The 19,817-nt window shown below is 44.3% G+C and overlaps 1 protein-coding gene across 10 annotated transcripts in view; it reads right to left on the bottom strand.

Moving 5' to 3' along the window:
• Positions 1-1,990, bottom strand: part of CAPRIN2 (caprin family member 2) — a 33,277-nt gene extending 31,287 nt beyond the window's left edge. For 9 of the 10 annotated variants that reach the window (XM_042050958.1, XM_042050959.1, XM_042050960.1 and 6 more), the window contains exons 1-2: positions 1,908-1,990; positions 512-774 (exon numbers count right to left, since the gene is read on the bottom strand). In XM_042050958.1, the coding sequence (XP_041906892.1) occupies positions 512-774; positions 1,908-1,959 (315 nt within the window). In that variant the 5' untranslated portion in view covers positions 1,960-1,990. Of the gene's footprint in view, positions 1-511; positions 775-1,825; positions 1,879-1,907 lie in introns of those variants that run through there. The other variant, XM_042050961.1, reaches the window with a different exon arrangement.
• Positions 1,991-19,817: the final 17,827 nt, after the last annotated feature.

Here is a 19,817-nt window from a genome sequence, read left to right as displayed (position 1 = left end):
TCAATTATTCTTACTAACACTGTTCTGTACCCCCAGCCTCAGAAAAACAGGTCAAAAGGAAAGATCAACTTTTGGATGATTTCTGCATAAAAGTTTCTTAGTCAGTAACATTTTCCTGTATTTAAAATATTTAAGTCAAATATTTATGCAAAGTAAAGGGCAATACATATTTAATATAATCTGACATTTCCACTGGCAGAAGAAACACTTTTTCTAATTTGCAGTTTTACAAACAACTTGCATCTAAATTAATATCAGATGCATTTAATTGATGAAAGATTTCTGCAAGACTATAAACCGTGTTTAAATCAGATCCAAGTTTGTTCTGAACTAATTTGGTCTAGAGAAGCATCTTCAGTTTTGATCAACATATATTGATCTCTATATACACACACATAACCTTATTCCAGCTATTAAAAATACTGGAAATAACATTAAATGTTATTTAAAAGGCAATGAGCTTTACTGTCGGCAGCTTAAATAGGTGCCATAGGCAAGAAAACCGAGTCACCTTTTTTTTCTCGATGTTCCTGATCTTGTGTTTGAGGCAGATGAGCCCGTTGTCGATGTAGGTCTCATACGCCTGGGAAGGAGAGGCCGCCGTGCTCAGCGCGGACTGCAGGGGGCTGGCGGGAGCCGGGCTCTCCCCAGCCGGGGTCACCTGCTGCTTGGCCGCCTTCATCCTCTTCTCCTCCCCTTCCTCCGACCGGCCTGAAGGTGATGATGGACGATGGAAAGGGGCTTGGGAAAGCTGCACCATTGAAATGGATGGAGCTGCAAAGAAACTCTTTCATTTAGCTCTCTCACACCCTGCTCCCCCTTTTCAAGTTACATCTTTTCTTATCACATATTCAGAACATGTAGCCACAAAACTGAGCCTCGGTACCAACCACAATTTTTCCACTCTCCTCCCTCCCTTTCAAAATATCTGTAGCAAGAATTTCAAAGCAAGGCAAACTTCGTATTGTTTGAAGCCTCCCCACCCATCCAGACAGCAAAAATCCTTTACATAGGCAGAATTAGACAGCACAGGGGATGATTCCAGAAACCCAATATAGTGACCATATAAAACTAGGCAGGTTTCCTGCACACATCACCCACAGGGGAAAAAACTGCAAGCAAGCAATTGCAAATCATGCCGCCAGCCTGGCATCCGGGCTGCAGCCTGAATGAAGATTTCGAAGTGGCATGCCTGAAGGTATGGCCCCTCTTCTTCTCACCCCCATTAAATCGGTTTTACCCTTTCACAACCTTCGCAGCAATCCAACCGAGAACTTAAAAGCAATTCAGTTTAAAAAAAAAGAAAGAAAGAAAGAAAAAAACCAAACAAAAAAACCCCGTTTGATAAAGCAAAAAGCCGGCTTAGTTACAACAGCATCATTCCTCGTGAGGAACTGGTCCCTGCCTACACCCATCCAAAAGACGTGCCTCTGCCACGGCAAGACACCAGCTTCCATGGGAGGGGCTGTAACCTTGAGCAGAGAGTTTCTGCAAGAGATGCTCGGCCACCCTCATCTTCAACTACTTACGGACACCTGCTCCTGGAAAGCAATGACACCACAATTCTGCCTGCCCGCCGCCGGGGAGGCCGCACCGCACCGCCCCGGCGGGCAACCAGGGCAAAACCCCCCTTTCCCCAGGACAGCCCCCGCCGCCGGGAGAGCCGGGGGCGGCCCTCCATCGCGTCCTTGCCAGGGATGAGCAGGAAGCTCCTCCCGGGAGGAGAAGGGCACGGCCACCGCCGCTCCCCTAGCGGGGCGGCGGCGGCGGCGGCGGCGGAGTGGGGAAAAGAGGAGCAGCGGCTCCTTCCTGCCGGGTGATTCACCTCCTCCGCCTCCCGCCGCGCTGCGGGGGCCCACGGTCCGCCAGCCCCGCTCCGGCTCGCTCGCTCCCGCCTCCCCACTCACCTCGGTGCCCGCACACGCTCAGGCCCGCCCCACCGCCCGCCCCCCGCCTCATATAGCGGCGGGGCGGGGCGGCCCCGCGGCGGTCACCGCCCGCCTCCCAATGGCCGGCGCCGCCTCACCTGCCCGCCCTGCGCCGGGCCGGAGGGCGGGGCCGCGGGGCGGCTCCCGTGAAGGTCGGGGCGTCCCGCCCGGGTGCTGCCCGAGCGCTGTGGGGGAGGATGTGGGTTTCCTAGGGCATGGGGGGGTCGCTCGGGTGGGACCTGGTGCTCCTGCAGAGAGCTGAGCGACGGCCCTGGCGGGGAATGGGGTGTCCGGGGAGGGTGGCCCCGCCACCCGCTTCGTGGGGAAGGGACGTGAGGTGTGTCGCTCTCGGCCATGTGCCGCCCGTGAGGGAGAGGTTCGGCGCAAGGCTCTGGCGAAGCCCCGATGCGCTGTGGCGTCGCGGGTACCGCAGCAGCCTCTCACGACAGTCAGCCTGTGGCAGCTGGGCAGTGCTCCCTGAACAGCCCCACGACAAGGGCTCCATCACCCCAGCGCAAGGGGATCCCCTCGGCCTCCTCCGGTTCACAGCGCATTGTTCAGTCACACCCTTTGGCTGGTGCGGCCGTAAGAAAGAAAAAGTGTTGGCCTGTGCCCGTAAACCAGCTGAAGGGTTCCTCTGGGCCCGTACAAAGTTCCTGGAGGAGACTTGCAGGGCTGTGCGTCACCTTACATATCAAAAAATGTGAATGTCCTCTAAAAATCACAGACTCAATGAGATTGGAGTCCAGCCTATGACTGAAGCCCACCACGTCAATTAGACCAAAGCACTGAGTGCCATGTCCAGTCCTTCCTTAAGCACCTTCAGGGATGGTGACTCCACCACCTCCCTGGGCAGTCCATTCCAGAGTCTAATCACCCTTTTCATAAAAAAAATTCTTCCTAATGTCCAGTGTAAACCTCCCCGGCACAGTTTAGGACTATCCTCTCATCCTATCCCTTGTTACCTGGGAGAAGAACCCGACTCCCCTCTGGCTACACCCTCCTTTCAGGTGGTTGTAGAGAGTGATAAGGGGCCTCCTTTTCTCCAGGCTGAACATCCCCAGCTCCCTCAGCCACTGTCCATAGGACAACCCAATGCCACCCAACCATGTAAACTCTTGATAACTAGGAAAAGCACTTAATTGAATAGACACAATAAAGTAATCACAAACTTGGTTAACCTCTAGCAATCAATGCCATGGAAGGTATCAAAGGCTGGAAGACTAGGGAAAATAGACCTTCCAAAGATCAGAGGACTAAGCTGGAATTCTGTTTTCTGTGTTTCTCTTTTTGTGGCCATTACCACCAAGAATAAATAAACCATATGGCAAGTTCATAGCAATCCTGAAGGTTGTGAAAGTAACAAAAATAGAGACATTTTGAAAGAGAGAAAGGTGAGTCAGTGAGGAGGGATTGGAAAGACAGGTTTTACAGAACACAAGAAGTGTTTATGTAGTACACATGATGGATGAGAGAACTGGGGAGGAAAGGCTTATACATAGGAGAGATTGCATTTAAAACAAGCAAATGATAAGTGATTCAAACAATAAGGAGAATTAATGGAGTATCACAGAATCAGATTCAGCTGTATGCAACTATCTGTAGCATCCGCAATCTTGCCACTTCTCAATGTGTCAAATTCTTTAATCACCTCAAAATTCTTCATTTTTTTTAAGCCCTGGCTCCTAGAATGAGGTCACTCTGTGAGGCAGTTTTCATGACCGAAAAGAAATGCTAATGAATAAGACACAGCTTATGTTTAAGATCAGCAGTGTGCTCTGAGAGTCCTTCTGGTAGATTTCTGTGTGTTTTTTTCAAAGCTAACACTGATGGGCTAGATCCTTGAAAATTAATTATAAAATGAACGATCAGTTAATGCATTTATTAATAGTAAGTCATAATTAATGTTCATACACCTGGGACTATTCTGTAAGTCATAATTACTGCTGACAAATTGCTTTATAGTGCACTTTTACAATTATTTGTATAAAAGAGGAAAAAATCAAAGGGAAAATTCATACAAGCCAAATTAATATTTAAAATCAAAGGATATTTTAACTTCATTTCTGAAAAAATAGAGAGTAGCTAATTGAGACTAGTGCTGTATATATTTATAGTATATATGTGGTCTCTAGAGCACTGCGAAGAGTGTATTAGTGTGGTGAGGTCAAGCCCACAGAAGTTAGGAAATGCCAGGATTAAGCACAGCCTAAATTAATTAGTTTAATGCCATTTTGCAGATCCATTGTGAGATCAACTTTAAATAGATGATCACAGGTTGTGATAATCTATCCATACACTGATCGTAGCCATGGAATCCTAGACACTCAGCATTCTCAGTCTGGGGATCTGTGCTTTTTACTCCAGGATCAGAAGGGGAATACACTCTAATGGCTGAAGAAAAGTGTTCTGTTCTTTTTTTCATGATTGACTGATTCTTCTTATCACCTCCCACTGGGACTGCCCTGATTTTTCCCAGTCCCAGAAGTTTATCCTGCTCTCATTTTTCTCAGATTCCTATTTCCACTCCTGAACCCCAGGTTCAGTCTTTCCTCCCAGGTGTGCATGTTGTCCAAGTCACAGGCTCCTTTGAGAAGAATTAGCGAGTAGCTCCTTTGCACACAATTCCAACCCTTTGCCCAACCACTTCCAGTTTCCCACCCCTGACTCTTTATCCAGCCCACTAAACCGCTTCCTAATCCCAATGGCATCCAGCGTTAGCTGCCTCCCTCCAGCTGCAGTGGGCCAACCCACAGCCAGCTGTGATGAACACTGAGACCAGGTTCCCACTTTCATTCCCTGCCATCCCTTCTATTACTGCATTGTGAATCTCCAGAAAGTCAATGTGTAGAATAAGATCAGCTGCTTCTTAACTTTAGGAGAGAAAGACAGACAGTGAAGGTGTTGCAGATTGTCCACCGATGGACTAGGGGAGCCTGCTTCAGTCATGGAACATATTTCAGACAGGAAGGCTGAGGAATTCTGGATTCAGCATGGGGTGAATACATTAGGGCTCACAATGAGGACTGTTAGTCAGAATTAAACCCGACTTATTGGAAGAACCTGGAGGAAATACCTTGCTACAAGGCTCCTACGCTGCAAGGAGTTTTTTCACATATAAACCCTATGGCCGCCTGCCTGCTGTTCAGAGCCAAGGGATCTGGAGAAAGGGTGCTCCACTCAGTGTCCAGCACTGCCTTACACAAGCTGCTGCAGTGTAAGGCAATGCTCTCAGTGATTTCTAACTAACTTTAGAACTGCTTCTTAAACATACAGTTCTCCCTTTACAGCTCCTTGTCTTCTGTGTTTTCTTCACAGGATACTGGTTTCAGTTTCCTCGTATAGAAACTTTCTCTCCTTTTTTTGCCTCCATGTTCAATCCTGCCCAGCAAACTGGTTCCTGTTCTTGCTTTTTGCGTGCAACCAGTGCCAGGCACCCTTTCCAATTCCCAGCCAGTTCCAGCCTCCTTGCTCACTTCTTGCCTCACCAGAATTCTAGATTCTGTTGATTCCTTTCCATTCCTCTCATTTTGCTTTCCTTTTTTTTTTTTTCACTCACTTTCTGTGTTTTCATCAGAAAAATTCTCCCAAAATTTTCGAGGGAAAGAAGAAAGGGAGCGACAAAATTTAACAGAAAGTTACTGTGCCTGGGAGCAGCCATTACAAGCTTAGCCAAATTTCACCTATGTAGCTCCAGGCCAAACAGCATGTGTTTAATTAAAGTCCATGTTAACACCTATAAGATCGGCGAGGGAATGGAGTTATGCTCCCTGACAGAAGCTGAAATTCCTGTTTCCAGGCTGTGGGTTTCTGGAATTTCAGTGGAAGTGCAGAAAGGATCCCATGAACTGCTTGTTTTTTCAGTCCCATTCTGGAAAAAGGTTAACCCACCCAGAATCACCAAATGATTGGAGTTGGGGGGGACATCTGAAGATCACTTAATCCAAATCCTAGTGCAGCTCAACTCAGTTTGAAGCACTCACCCAGAATGAAAGAGTTCATTTAGAACTGAAAAAGTGTTAAAGCAAAAGCAAATTTTAAAAGTGCTGGGAAAGCTTAATAGTAAGAGGGCCCAGCTGAGCAGAGAGATGATGTGATCCAAGCAGCACCTGCCTCTGTTAATGCCTCTGTCCTTGCTTAGGAGTTAATCAAACCTCAGTTGTAAAAGGGGAAATGTTGCAGAGCAGGCATTCATATGGGATTTCTTTTTGTGTGTATGCATGAGGAAAAAGTTTTTTAAAAATCACTAATTTCCAGCTGTGAGATTAAAGAGTTGTTTTCCTGTAAATGCTTTGCAATAGGGACCAGTCCATGAAAGTGGATTTGTTATTTGTGTCAGAAGCATTTCTTTCATTGACCCTATGAAAAGAGTTTGCCTACTCTTGGAAGTTGCAACTCACACCTGTGCTTATCAGGGGTTTTGGGCAGCTAAACTCTCTCCAGAGTCTATGAGCAGAGGACCTGCAGACTGCCAGGCTTTGGATGGCCACCGTGCTCTGCTGTGGGGATCGCTCTCATTTTCAGGACAGGAACCATACTTCTACTTTTTCTGTGTTTCTGCTGCCAAGCAGATGGGCAAGAAGATGCTTAACTCAGATGCAGAGGAGATAAAGGGAGGAAGAGGGGACAGAAGAGGAGTGTTAGACTAACTAAGAAACCTTGGAAATTTCACGTTAAAATATTAGTAAGCCTGTAAAATCAGGCACAGAGAAGTTAGGAAACAGTAAAAGGAAACTATCCTTTCAAGCTGGTATTAATTCAGTTTGTTCTATGTCTAAGTGATGGCATTTTGATACATTGATATTTGAACAAATGTAGAGTGTTATGTTCTCCACAACACCTCTCCTCTCCCCTTTCTCTGTGCCTGGCATGGACGTGGCCTTAGAACAAAGCTGGCCTGTGCATTAAAACAGTTGAGTTCAGGATACATTCTTAGGTTTTGCAGTATTTAGAAGATTTACAGTGAATGAGCAAAATAACTGCAGGAAAAGATATTTTTACAGATAATGCAAGTGAACATTGACCTCTAAGCTAAATTAAGCTATCTCTGCTACAAATTTCTGAAGAACTTTACATGCATGTGTTCTTCATTTTCTAGATGAATTAGGATCTGCTTGTAGGTACAGAGCATTCACAGCTGCAACTGGTATAAACAAGGGGGATGCTTTGAGCACACTATGGTCCTTTGAATACAAATTCCTGGAGACTGAGGAATTGGATTATGCACTCAAAGTTAGTCGCATCTGTGACCTTTGCCTGTTGGAAAGGGGGATAATCCCACCTCCACCATTCACAGGAATGCTGACAAAAAAGCTGCCATGGGTATTTCTCCATTTGAAACCAACACTGTCTCCAAAGCAGATTGTTATTATTGAGTTTTGTTAGTCTGTGGAAAAATGTTTTCTTTTCCTAAAAGTAAAGGAGAGTTTTGTGGTGGAAAGAGTTTATTGAAAAGAGGAACTATAGAACTGCAAATCCTCACAGTTCTGCACAGGGATTAACCACATGATACTGAGATACCGGGTGTGTTACCTTCATCTGCTCCTCTGGCAGAACCCAGATAGTCCAGGGATTCTTTGCTTCCCAAGAAGTAGCTATGAATTGCTCAGTGTCCTTGGCCTTCCATCGCAGCCCTGAAGAGCCCTTCAATGCTGCAGGTCTCCATTAAAATATTACTCTGTTATTATTTTCCTGCTAGAGCACTATTTTTTTTTTTGCTCTGGTTTTCACTTCCATTAAAGTAGCTTCTCAGCTTTTTTTAGAAACATTTCTCAGGTCCTTCTTTTTCAGATATCTGAGTTCTTATGCGATCACATTTTCTTCTCACAGAGTTTGGTTTGCTTGTCCACTGACTCAGCTGCAGGATCCTTAATGGCTCATGACTCTGGTCTCTGTGTAACAGGGATCTCCTGGCATCTCACAAACATGAATTTCAGACTGGCTGTACCCTTACAGCCACAGTGCATGAGTCAGAAATATTTAAGTCAAATAAGTCTTAAAAATATAACAGCCTGACTTGGTTGGGGTTTTTATCCAGTTAATCATCTTAAGTATGGTTTAGATAGTAATGAGTTGGACAGTTTTCATGTCTTTTATCCCACAACCAATAATCTGACTCCTCCAGAGAAGCTAATGGATTTTTATTATTCCCAGGGAAAAGCTAATGACAGATTTATTTCCTTCTCATTGCCACCTAAACACCTTTGGTCTCAGGCTTTTCAGGTGGACCTGTGAAAAATGTTTTCACTCGTGTTTCCCTTTGAATCCTACTATGTCACAGATGCATTCTGGGACTCTATTAAACTTAATTTCAAAGTCTGATTTCAGACCATTGCAGACTATCTCTGCAATTTGGTAGCTTCCTCTGCATCATTATGCAATAAGTTGAGAGGAAAGAAAAAAATAGGCCCCACTTTCTGATATTTTTTTCTCATTAGGAAGAAAGGAAGAGGGGTAGACAATTGACATTCCTGAAACCTCTCTGTGACCTGAATTCAGGACTCAATTTCTGCGGCTTCATTTTTTTCCTTCTTCAAGTTCTGAGCAATTTAATATGCAAAATGTTGTGCATCTGTATGTAATTGAATAAATTATTAGTGAACAAAGCTTGAAGACTGTAGAGATTTTTATTATCAGATAGCTTATTTCATTTATGTCTTCCTGTAAATACTTAAATTTTACATGAAATAACGTGGTGTTTATATGGGAAAGATGTTAAAAAAAGTTTAACATGCATGGTAAATAGAAATTATAGGGAAAAGTCATAAAGCAGAGACCCAAAACATCTCTCTTGTACTTTCATAAAGCAGAGAAGTGTTTTCTAAATACGTGCATGCATATGTTTAATTTTATTTTGGCCATTTTGTCACAATATAGAACAATACTGATCACATGAATGCAAAGAAACACATTTAAAATTTATAGAATAGGCCCTGTCTTTCTTCAAGACTTCCAATGATTCCTTGCAGAATTCAAAGTATGAAAACCAATTTTGATAATAGCCCTTCATTTTTCTACTTTTTAAAAAAATCCAGGCTCTTCATTAATTTATATTCTAAAAAGATCTTATCCTGCAACCATTATTTTCTTAAACTCACCAGCAAATAAATTACTCATAAATCTATCAGTATGTTTAAAAAAAAAAGCCATCGATTTTTATGAGAAATAAGAATATTGTTGACAACTTTTAACAGGGCTGAAACCATCCCAGCAATTTCATAAAGCTCTCAGAGAGCAGCATGCATTTGTCCAGGGATTCTGACAAGCTGGGTCTTAGTATTTTTTATGCTATTAAAATCATTCAATAGTGGCCACTGATTTAAACCCCTGCCTCATCTAATTCCCATTTTGATTTACTCTCAATATCTGTTACAGAAAAAGCTCCCTCTTAAAATGTCTGCATAGAAACTAATCTGGTTTTCTCTTACTTTATTAAGTTTTGCCACAAGAAGGAAGCTTTCACTTGGAACAACTTTGATTAAAATCTAAGTATGCTTCATACTTTTTGATGAAATGCTTTGTGTATTTTATGTTGGCTGTGTTGATGTAAGTGCAGTCATTCACACCAGTGTCAGAACATGGAACCACAGGGGGTATAAGCTGCAGCTGAATCTGCCAATTATTTTTTTATTCAGGACCCTCATTAACCATCTGCATAAGCCCATGTTTAACTCTGAGCAATTGACTAATCCCACTGACTTCATTAAGACTATATACAAGTTTCATTTTTATTAAAAATTCATATTGAAAAGCATGGGGGTTTTTGTCTTTGCTGTTTTTCCTGCTCACAAGAGTTGTGATCTTAGTGAGATGGTTCATCTTCTTAAAGGGAAGCAGCAAGTGCTTCCTTGAGATAAAAATCTGGACAGCTTTCCAGGACAGTATTAGGATGGTAATGAAAAAGTTACATGAAAGAACTTTAATTAGAGTGTTTATGAATAATTATTCACTCTCGGTACTATTAATTCATCTAACTCAGATGCATATGTATGACTATGTTTTAGAGGTTATGAATACTGGTCAGTTCAGAGATCCTGTTAAAAGAAAAAAAAAAGAAATAAAACCTTAGTGTTTCTGCAGCACTTTGAGCATGCAGACATGTAGTTATAAAAAAGCAATGAATAATGTTGTCAAAAGCATACTGCTCTTATACCTCCTAGAGCCAATGGAATATCAGGAACATTTTCTGGTGAAAAAAATACCAGAACCATCTCTGAAACTTGACAGGATATAGGAGAATAATTACATTTTCCTGGTTTTCAGCGGGCTGCACACTAGATAAAAACCTGTGAAATAATGAGAACCTTCAGCACCCAGACAAGGTAACAGCAGCAGAGCATCTTCAGATCCTTAGAATAGCAGCCTTGCACTACTATCACTGCTGATAACAAAACAAAGAGCCAGGAGTGAGCCTGGGAGGGAGACAGAGATTTAGTGACCATCCTACAGCTTAGCAGGAAAACTATAAAAACCACAACAAAGCACAAACCTTGTCTTACAGTAAGGCTGAAAGGCAGCACGAACAGATGTGGTTATCTTCATGTTTCAATGATAAATAAATATGTATTCATTTCACAGACTAAACTGCCCTGGATTGACTCAAGAGACAGCAGCATGATGATACACAGGATTGCTAACACCAGCTGAGAAAAAAATTCTCATGTGTGCCTGGTGAGTGGATCAGAGCTCAGATGCAGAATCAGGAGCCATTCCATCTTAACATCCTCCAGACCTCTGGGGTAGGTAGGACCCCAGGTAGCCTTAGACCAAGCAGACAACTCCATAGCCAAAAGTCTCCACTTCCAGAAATGCTGAACCACCTATAGCTCGCTCTGACATCAGTACTAACCAGAAGGGTCCAGCCACTCTGAAAACAAAACCAAAAGCCCCAGGGTCTGTACATATTTGTACACAGGTTTATCTCGAAGTACATAAGTAACCCCGCGAGACATCACCCAGCCTTCATTGAAGGCATTGGAAATTTTGCTGTGGGCTTCTTGCCAGCCAGTATTTTGCGCCTCACTCTCACTGTACTTATATATTCAGTGGAGACCTAAATCTGACTTCTGTGCTCACAAAAAAGCCCCAAACTAAAGCAAACAAACAAACACATGAGCAAAACCCAACAAACAAAAAACCCCTCATGCTGAATATTTGGATATATTTTATGGCAGAAATTTTAAATTAAAACCATCCATGTTCCCCCTTACCTTGTGATGATGCCTGCACACGAAGCTGCTGTTAGTTCCACATTTCCAAAGGTTTACCAGTTTCAGGTTTGCATTTTAGTTTGCTCCTGTCAGAAGTTTCTCTTGCTGTGCAGTTCAAGTATATTGAATCCTCACAGAAAAGTCCTTCAAGCAGTGCCTGACTGCAGTTAGGTGGATGTTTCTGAGTAAAAACTCAGAGTATCTTGAGAATTCACTAGAAACTGCATTACTCATCCTGATTTTATAAAGATACACAGGTGTGATGGCCATATGAAAGGCCAATATAATTTATATCTGTTCTTTTGGTGGTTATTATTTGTCTTCCTTCAGTGGATCGCAGGCTGAGTCTCAGACTCTCTTACTTTGTAGCTCTGGGGTTTTTTTCAGGTGACACAGGGGATCTACAGACCTGGAACATTCCCAGGAATAAAATGGCTCTACACAGGGCAGTACAACTCTGCTCAGCTCCTCTTCTGCTCTTTGCTTTACATGGTGGGATGTAGCAGAGAAAATCCAATATAACAAACCCCAATAATTATGAATGACCTTAGGGTGGAACCTAAATTAGTTGCCTAACTTTCCAATGCAACTTAAAGAAAATATTTTTATAAAACTTCTGCCCTCCCAGCCTCACAGCAAATGGCCCTTCTCACAGCAAAACAACTATGTGATTATTTACTCTGAAATTATATATACAGACTACAAGTGGAAAAATTATAGCAATTTAATGGGCTACAAAACATTTCTAAACTTTTTTTCCTGTTTAGATGATGTTACTCTTGCTATTAGGAACCCATTCAAGGCAGCAGGTGCAGTTGAATAGAACTTTACATGGGAACTTCCCTTGAAAACCAGCATCAAGGATAAAAAAAATACGTCAAGTAGCAGATTGAATTTCAGCAAATTGACCAGATGCTTTCTCCACCTTCCAAACAGCCTGCCCCTCCAAATATACAGAGGAAGAAGAAGTTGCTATATTTTTGCATCACAATCATGAGAAGAGGTACATGTGCTTCACTCTGTGTGTGTGTAGGAACAGTGGGTGTTTACATTTTGTAGACTGAGAAGAAATGGGAATATTTCTAAGTAGATGCATTTTATGTGATTAGTATGTTGCCAGTCCAGCAAAGCACAGACTTAAGTGCAAAAGCAATTAATTTACTCCAATTTAATTTAACACCGTTATGTGATTTTTTGCTTTAGTTTCTTTAGGCTTTTTAAAAGTGTACTGATTAGCTAATAAGTGGTTTGTTAGACTCACGTTAATTGTTCCAGCAAGTACTGTAAGTGCAGCATTCAGACAGAGCTCAGTTAATTTTATCCAGCACCTTTTATGGGAATCTCGTGGTTGTCTGGAAGTTTCCCATCCTGGGAGAGAACATCTGTGATGATGGATAGCATTCTGATGAGGGAAGGAAGTGAAACTATGTTTTTCAATCATCTGTTGATTAGTTTCATCCTGTTTCCTTTTTTTATCTATCCTCCAAATATTCCATTGTCCTTAGAGGCTGTAAGACCTGTGTCCAACGCTTCGTCATTGATGCTGCTTCTTTCTCCCGGCCCCAGGCTACCTGCTTCGCTTCTTCATCAGACAATTACACAGGATGAAATGTGCAGCATGAAGTGGTGTGAAGGAAAGGATGTCTTGAACTCGTTATTTGGAGAGATGCGTAACAATGAACTGTTTGTGATGCTGTTGGAATAACATATGAAATAAATTAAGTGGAACTGACTTTGCTGTTTTGCATATGATAATGGAGAGTTTTAAAGCAATGCTTGAAAAAAATTATGAAGTTGATTGAAATTATTATACATTTGGGTTCTACCTCATACATTAATAAGAGAGTTGTGGCAATGATTTCTAAATAGATAATAGAGAACAGTGAACTAATACACATGCTTTAAAACCGTGATTTGAAAATTTCACACTTTGTTGCATAGTCATGAGGCTTGTTACTTGCACATTTAATTTCCTTTGAATCCTTTTAGCCCAGTGAATGATTATAATTATTAAATGAATGTACTGAGGACAGAATAATTTGTTATTTTTGTTTCTATCTAGACACTAAGGCAGGTAGAAATGATGATTAATGTGTGGGGTTTTATAAAGCCAAACATTGCATTTATTCTGTTGGACATAAGTTTTCAACTAACTTGAAAATTTAAATGAATTTACAGGTTACAGAGATGACAGAAAGACAGTGCTAAAAACAGAAATCTCATTTTCCTTTGTGTTGCTTGGTGGTGGCTCACAATAACTAGTGCTCTTATAAGGGCTATGGCTGAAAACAAGCAGTAATGATCAGCTAATATCCAAGTTAATTTGTATGTTTGTTTTGTTGTCTGGCTTTGGTGGGGTTGTTTGGTTTGGTTTTTTGTTTGTTTGTTTGTTTGTGTTTTTAAGAAAACCGGAAGTAAAAAAAATAGAAATTAGGTGCAAATTCCAAGGGGAAGGGACAACTCTAAAGTTAGCAAGGGGCCTGGGTAAATCCCCATCTCATGCGTATACACATATAACTCACACTATTGCTACACTATAAATGAGAGAAAAGACTGAAACAAAAAGATGCAATTTTCACCTTTTTTTTGTTGAGATAAAAGCAGAGCTGACAGCATAATTTTTGTACTGCCTTCTCCCTAGGTGTAGCCAATAACTTGGCAGTAACTGGCCAAACTCCTCTAAACTCCTGCTGGCAATAATTTACACAGTTTAAAATGCCTTCTCCATACTCATTACAGAATACAGAGCTGATGGCACCCATCCTGGACAATGGAGTGGGTTCCCCTGCAGCCACAGGCAGCCAGAGAGCATAATCCCTTATACAAACACTGCCCTTTTATTTTGGCCAGCTCATAGGTATGTCATCTCCACATTAGAAAATTAGGAGAAATCTACCTCATGGTTCACAGCTCACAGACATTGCTGCTTTTAACCTAATTCAAGAGATGTAGGAAATAGTAAAGCCACTAATGTGAAAGGAGAAGGCATGACTTTCCTGGGATTTTTGTGTTAGAAAATCAAAATCAAATCTCACTATGTATCCAAGCACCAGAATCATCTTCCAAACCACATGGCAAAAATTCCACCTCCCCCTCGCCCTTGCCCCTCAAAGCCTACAAAGCTCTGCACTACACTTTCCTGCACGGAGATTAAATCAGCCCTGTTTAGTTTTCGCTTCCTTTCTGTTTTGCCTGCAGGTAAAACTGGGTCTGAGGAATGTCCGCAGGTCCCCGGGGACGGGGATTTCGCTCGAGGGAGCGTGGGAGGAGTGTGGGAAGCCAGCTGTGCCCGCGCTGCTCCTGCGGCGGATCCGTGCCTTGCGCAGAGCCCCTCGCTGTCCCCGGGCTGCCATCTGCAGCTCCGCAGCTTCCCACGGCAGCCTGGGAGCCGGCTCCTGCTGCACAGAGCGCTATTCACAGCGGCACCAACAATAGCCGAGGGTTAGCTTGTGTCACCCAGCAGAGGTGCTGCGGAGGGGGTGGGCTCCTCACTCGCCCGCCTTGCACGGAGGGGAAAGTGCCTGCCCAGCAAACAGCCCGTCTGCCATGGAAAGCTGCGGATGCAGACGGGGGCAAGCTCCTGCCTCCTGGCTGCTGACAGGGCCTTCCAGAAGCACAAGACACAACAGATGGTTACTGTGTGTGAGCACTACTGAAGAGCTGTTCGGGTCCTGGTGCTTCTCAGCTCTCCTTCTATTCAGTATTCCCCCATATCTCCATATCCCCTCGGACCCTTCCTAAAAGGCACATTCCTCACCTGCAGTAGGAGCATACATTATACTACTGTTTACAGTTAGAAAAAACATATTTTCCTTCATTTAGAAAACTTACTCTTTCTGTTTCTTTTTAAGAGGCACATTTGCTAATTCTTCCTATGAAATCCATGTGGATACTCTCTGTTCCCGTTTTCCATGTGATCTTTGTTTCAAACATTCAACTCGTGCCAGGACTGCCATCTACCCCCAAAGGTGCAGAGTCAGCAGCAAACCCAGGATGATTAGTTATCACTCAGACTTCAAAAGTGTATCCAACAGGCTAGACAAAAATGATGGGAACATTAAAAGAGACAAAGCCGAGAGAAAGGGAGAAAACACGGCAGGATCAGACTAAGCAGGTGATGTTGCTTAGGCAAGTTAGTACATAACTTGGTTAGATTTTACTCAGTTTTTCTTTCTAGAGTACCTTGACTTCTGTTCATGACTGTTTTGAAATTTCTAGAAGCTCTGTAACTTTAGAAGATGAAAAATAACAGAAAGAAAAAAAAATAAAAGGAGTAAACAGGTTCCTATTTTCCTGTTTTATTTCAGTGAGGCATAAAGGGGGACAATGAATCCGGTGCCCCTTCAGGACATAAGATAGGATAACTTCAGTAGTCTCCATGCCACAGCAGCTTCAGTAAAAATTGCCCCTCTTGTTCCCTCCCCGGGTATTTCTGTCCCTCTGGCTGGCTCAGCAGGAGCCCATGGACTGGATGTGTGGCACCAGGGCACACATGCCACTGCTATGCCCCAGGCACACCGAATTGTGCACACACGGAGCATCCCTCTGCGGGTGCACCCTGGCACACTGACACACATGGCACTGCAGCCATCCTGCCCAGCACTGCAACCCCTGCCAAGGCCCCCAGCAGGGTTCTTTGGCACAGAGTCCCCTGAGCCCCAGGGTGTGAAAGGGCTGGACCATGGGCATTTTGATAAATCAGACATTAAAAGGCTGCATTCACTGTTAATAATTTACATAGATCTAATTAGGTCCTCAGGAACCCTCCCTGTGTCACCATTACCAGGTGGCAGCCTTTCTGTAAAGCGTTCTGTAAAGGCTGGGGTTTGCCCTCCAATTCCTCACTAGGCAGCCTTGCCATGAAAGCAATCCTTGTGGGAGCCATTAGTGACTGACCTGTGATGCTTCACCTGGATTCAATCCACTGCATTTTGCCAATTACTTAGTGAGGTTTCTCAAGCAGGTGGAAGACCTCCTCCCACTAGATCAGAACTCTGCTGCAGGACCAAACTGCTGTGGAATGCCATGGCCTAATTAAGGCAATGTTAATGAGCAGCAGGAGCACATGGATGTGAAATCTTACTGGAGTGGAACAGAAGTTGTTGACTCTGATTACGTAGTGTCTGGAAATCAGCTGTAAAATTCACAGCCATTTGATTTGCACCTGTTCTCAGGGCCTTTTGACTCAATTGCAGTGGTCTGCATCTTTGAGCAGGATTTGGCCCTTGATACTTACTGTGCTCTGCAAGTAATAGATGCCATGTGTGCCTCGTGCATGTCCTGTACTTCCATTTCTTGTAGATAAAAATCACAGAAGGCATACCAGCAGCTATGGGGCTATGTAGAATGCCAGAGCCTCTCGATGTAGCAGCAAAGCCCACCTACTGATTTGTGACCTGATGTGTGCTCTCCCTAAAGCGGAGTTGAAAAAAGACTCTAGGTGGATATAAGATCTGTTTCTCTTACGGTCACATATGATGGGGAAGAGGTCATGGTGCCTGGTCATCTCGTTTCAGGCAGAAGAGGAGCTCAGAGATCATCACTTGGCGGCAAACACCCAGCATCCAGCTCCTTGATCAGGCAGAGCAATCAGGAAGCAGTTACTTCCTAGATGTCAGAAGGTGAAACACTTACGAGGTGCAGCACTGCCAACCAGGAGGGCATCACGCTGTTTCCCAGTTTAAATTCTTGGGAACAGATCTGGCAGCAGGGAAGCATCTCTAGCCCAGCTTCTAAGAAAATTTCCTGCCGTGTGTCCCAGCCCGCAGCAGTGCTGGGCCCGTGCCCTACTTTGCTGTGGAGGACAGCCAAGTAAAGAGCTGCTCTCAGAACCTTGCAGGGCAGCCACATCCTCAGAACAGCAGCACCCGGGCCAGGTTCACCGGGAGTGTAGCTGTGGCTCTCACATCACCACACAGCACTCCAGCAGCAATGAGAGCAGACTGATGCGTGCATCGTCCACTGAGCTGCTTTCTCTGCTAAGGGATCCCGCTGGCAGCAGGTCCTCTGCACGTCTCTTATAGTCTCCAAATACTTCTGCTGGGCCAAATCTGGTGCCACCTGGCTTGGATGAGACAATGACACTAATTTACTCAGGCTGACAACCATGACCACTTCTGGTATTACTTGTGTTTGCTCAGGTAAAAACTATTTTTTTAAAAATTTTTATTTTTGGTGTCCATTAACTCTTTGACGAGATGAAATTAAAGCAATTAAAGCCCCAGTTTCCTGCGCTTGTGAGCAAAGAAGGGCGGAGATGAGGTCTGTGCTCGGTTTTTGTGGCTGGAGAGCGGGGCCGGCCGTGCCGGTGCAGTGCGGAGAGCCGAGCGCTGCCGGCGATGCCTGAGCCGCGGCAACTCACAGCTCGATCCCGGGGCTGCGCCGGAACTGCAGCCAGGAAAGGGACACTGGGACTGCAGCCGGGGATGCCCAGGACGCTGCGGCTCCGGCCGGGCATGCCAGGGATGCTGTGGCTGCAGCCGGGAATGGCCCGGGCGCCGTGAGCGCAGCCGGGACCGGACGCTGCCCCAGCGCCCAGCACCGGCCCGGGCCAGCGCCGCCTGGCGGCCTCCGGGAGGGGCGGGCGCACAGCGGCCCCGATGGCTCCCGCGGGGACCGAGGTTTCCAGGTTTCCAACCCCCTCACGAACGCCCGTGGGCTCCCCGCTATTGCCAGGCCGTGCTGTAGAGCTCGGCAGTAAGGGCCACCCGTGCCACCCTTCTTTGCAGCCCGATTCCCCTATTGCTTTCCAAGAAGTATCACCTATGGCATGTTTCCCCGTCCATTTCCAGCGCTCTCCCATCCTCTGGCTTCCGCAGGGAAGTGGGGGCCCCAGGTCTCAGTTGAGGCATGACACTGACTGTGGTGATGAGACATCAACAGTGAGGGTGAGGGCTGAGTAGGATCATGAGCTGTCCCTTCCCGTGACCAGAACTGAGGGTTAGGACGCCTGGGCAGTCTGCCCCTTTCCAGTCAATTTTCTACTGCGCCAGAGGCGATGGCCATTAGATGTCCCACACTCCCGTAGTGATAACCTCTCTCTCAGGTACGGTAGAAAGTATTCTCCAAATAACTCTCACTAATAAATAGAAAAGAGATACAAAACCTAAATTCATGATGACAGATGGCAGGAAATGTTAGTGTCACATTCATTTCTAGTACACTCGGGATTTGGAGTACACAAGGGTCCTGTGTACCTTTTTTTTCCTCCCAGAATGTGTAAGTTCCCTATAGACCCACAACTGTTAACCTACCTGTTCTTCATTAATGGAATTCAAAGCTGCTGCAGGTAAACACAAACATGAAATTTCCAATGGAAATGCCACCAAAGAGCAAAATAGGGTTTGCTGAAAAGGCTAGGTTGACTACATGATGTCCATCATGACCATTTAGATACCTCCAACAGCTTTACAAACCCTACATATAGTTATCCTGAAAAGGAGCATGGGTTTTGTGTTTGTTTACTGTAGACTGTTTACATGGAGGAAGCCAGCAGCAGTTCCCTGGTACAACTTCCAGTGTCTGAAAAAGTGGAGCTGGACAGGTGCTCCCTTTCCTCCTCCTGGACAGATGTGCAGGAGAAGGAGACAAAAAACAAGAACCAAAAGGGAGTTAATTGTGTCTCTGATGTTGACACTTGCAGGCCCAGGTCTGCAGAATACATGGCAGACTGCTCTTACCCCTGATCTGGACAACTTAAAAAAACTAAGTTAAATGATACAAAAACCATTTAGGAGGAGTTTCCCTTTTTCTTACATTGTATTGAAATGAAGTTTTTATACGACTTCAGAAGAGCTGTAACTTTTTGGTCACTGGGACTGAATTGTACCCAGTCATCTGCTCATAAAGCAGGTCTCATGCTCAGTGTTGTAGAAGTGACAGAGAGACTTCAAAATTGTACAAATCAGAATAAAATTACTCTTCATGCAGGACTACACAAAAGCAAACAATTTGCCGTTGCATGCTTTAACAGCAGCACTGGACACCCAGCTCAGGCTTTGGAGATCATGGATCTGCTCCCTGTCCATTGGTGACTTCCAACAAAATATCTTCTTGTCCTATGCCATGTTTCTCTCATATTTCAATACAATTCTCTATAAAGCACCTTTATAATGCATGCAGGTGTTTTAGCAGATGTCACACTTGTCACTGTGATAGCTGATCCAGGTGAAGTACAGGAAGGCTTTCCACCCAGGATTTTGGCCCCTGATTTTGTTTCACATCAGTCTGAAGATGCCTTCCCAATGTTCCCAGAGGAGCTTCCTCCTCTGCAGCTGTAACCCTCTGATAGGTTTTCTGTCCCACAAAGCCCTTTATCCATCACAAATGTCCTCAGCACCCAGAGCTTACCCTGACAGTAGCTGTAGTCACTGGTGTGCAGCAGCAGAGAGTGAGAAAAGGAACTAATTGTTTGAAACAGGGTGGAAAGTTGCAAATAATTGGTTACACGGTAGGTTACCTGCTTTAAACCACCTTTTGGTGCACCTGCTTCTCTTAAGTGACTTAACATAGACTACACATGTTTGGTGAACTGAATTATGCCCAAGGTATGTTTAGGCATCTACAGCAGAAAACGTAAATACGTCAAAACCAGATGCTATTGTACTACAATCTGGCAGTCTATGCAGAGCTTTCGCTGAAATATTTTCTACATGAGTCTCTGATTATCACTGTGCTCAGT

The sequence above is a fragment of the Corvus kubaryi genome, unplaced genomic scaffold (assembly GCF_017639235.1).
Source record: "Corvus kubaryi isolate FWS band 111438036 unplaced genomic scaffold, C.kubaryi_AGA036_p1.0 74, whole genome shotgun sequence".
Classification (NCBI taxonomy): domain Eukaryota; kingdom Metazoa; phylum Chordata; class Aves; order Passeriformes; family Corvidae; genus Corvus; species Corvus kubaryi.
Note: the sequence above shows the minus strand (reverse complement) of the source record. Positions and strands in the feature narration are given on the sequence as shown.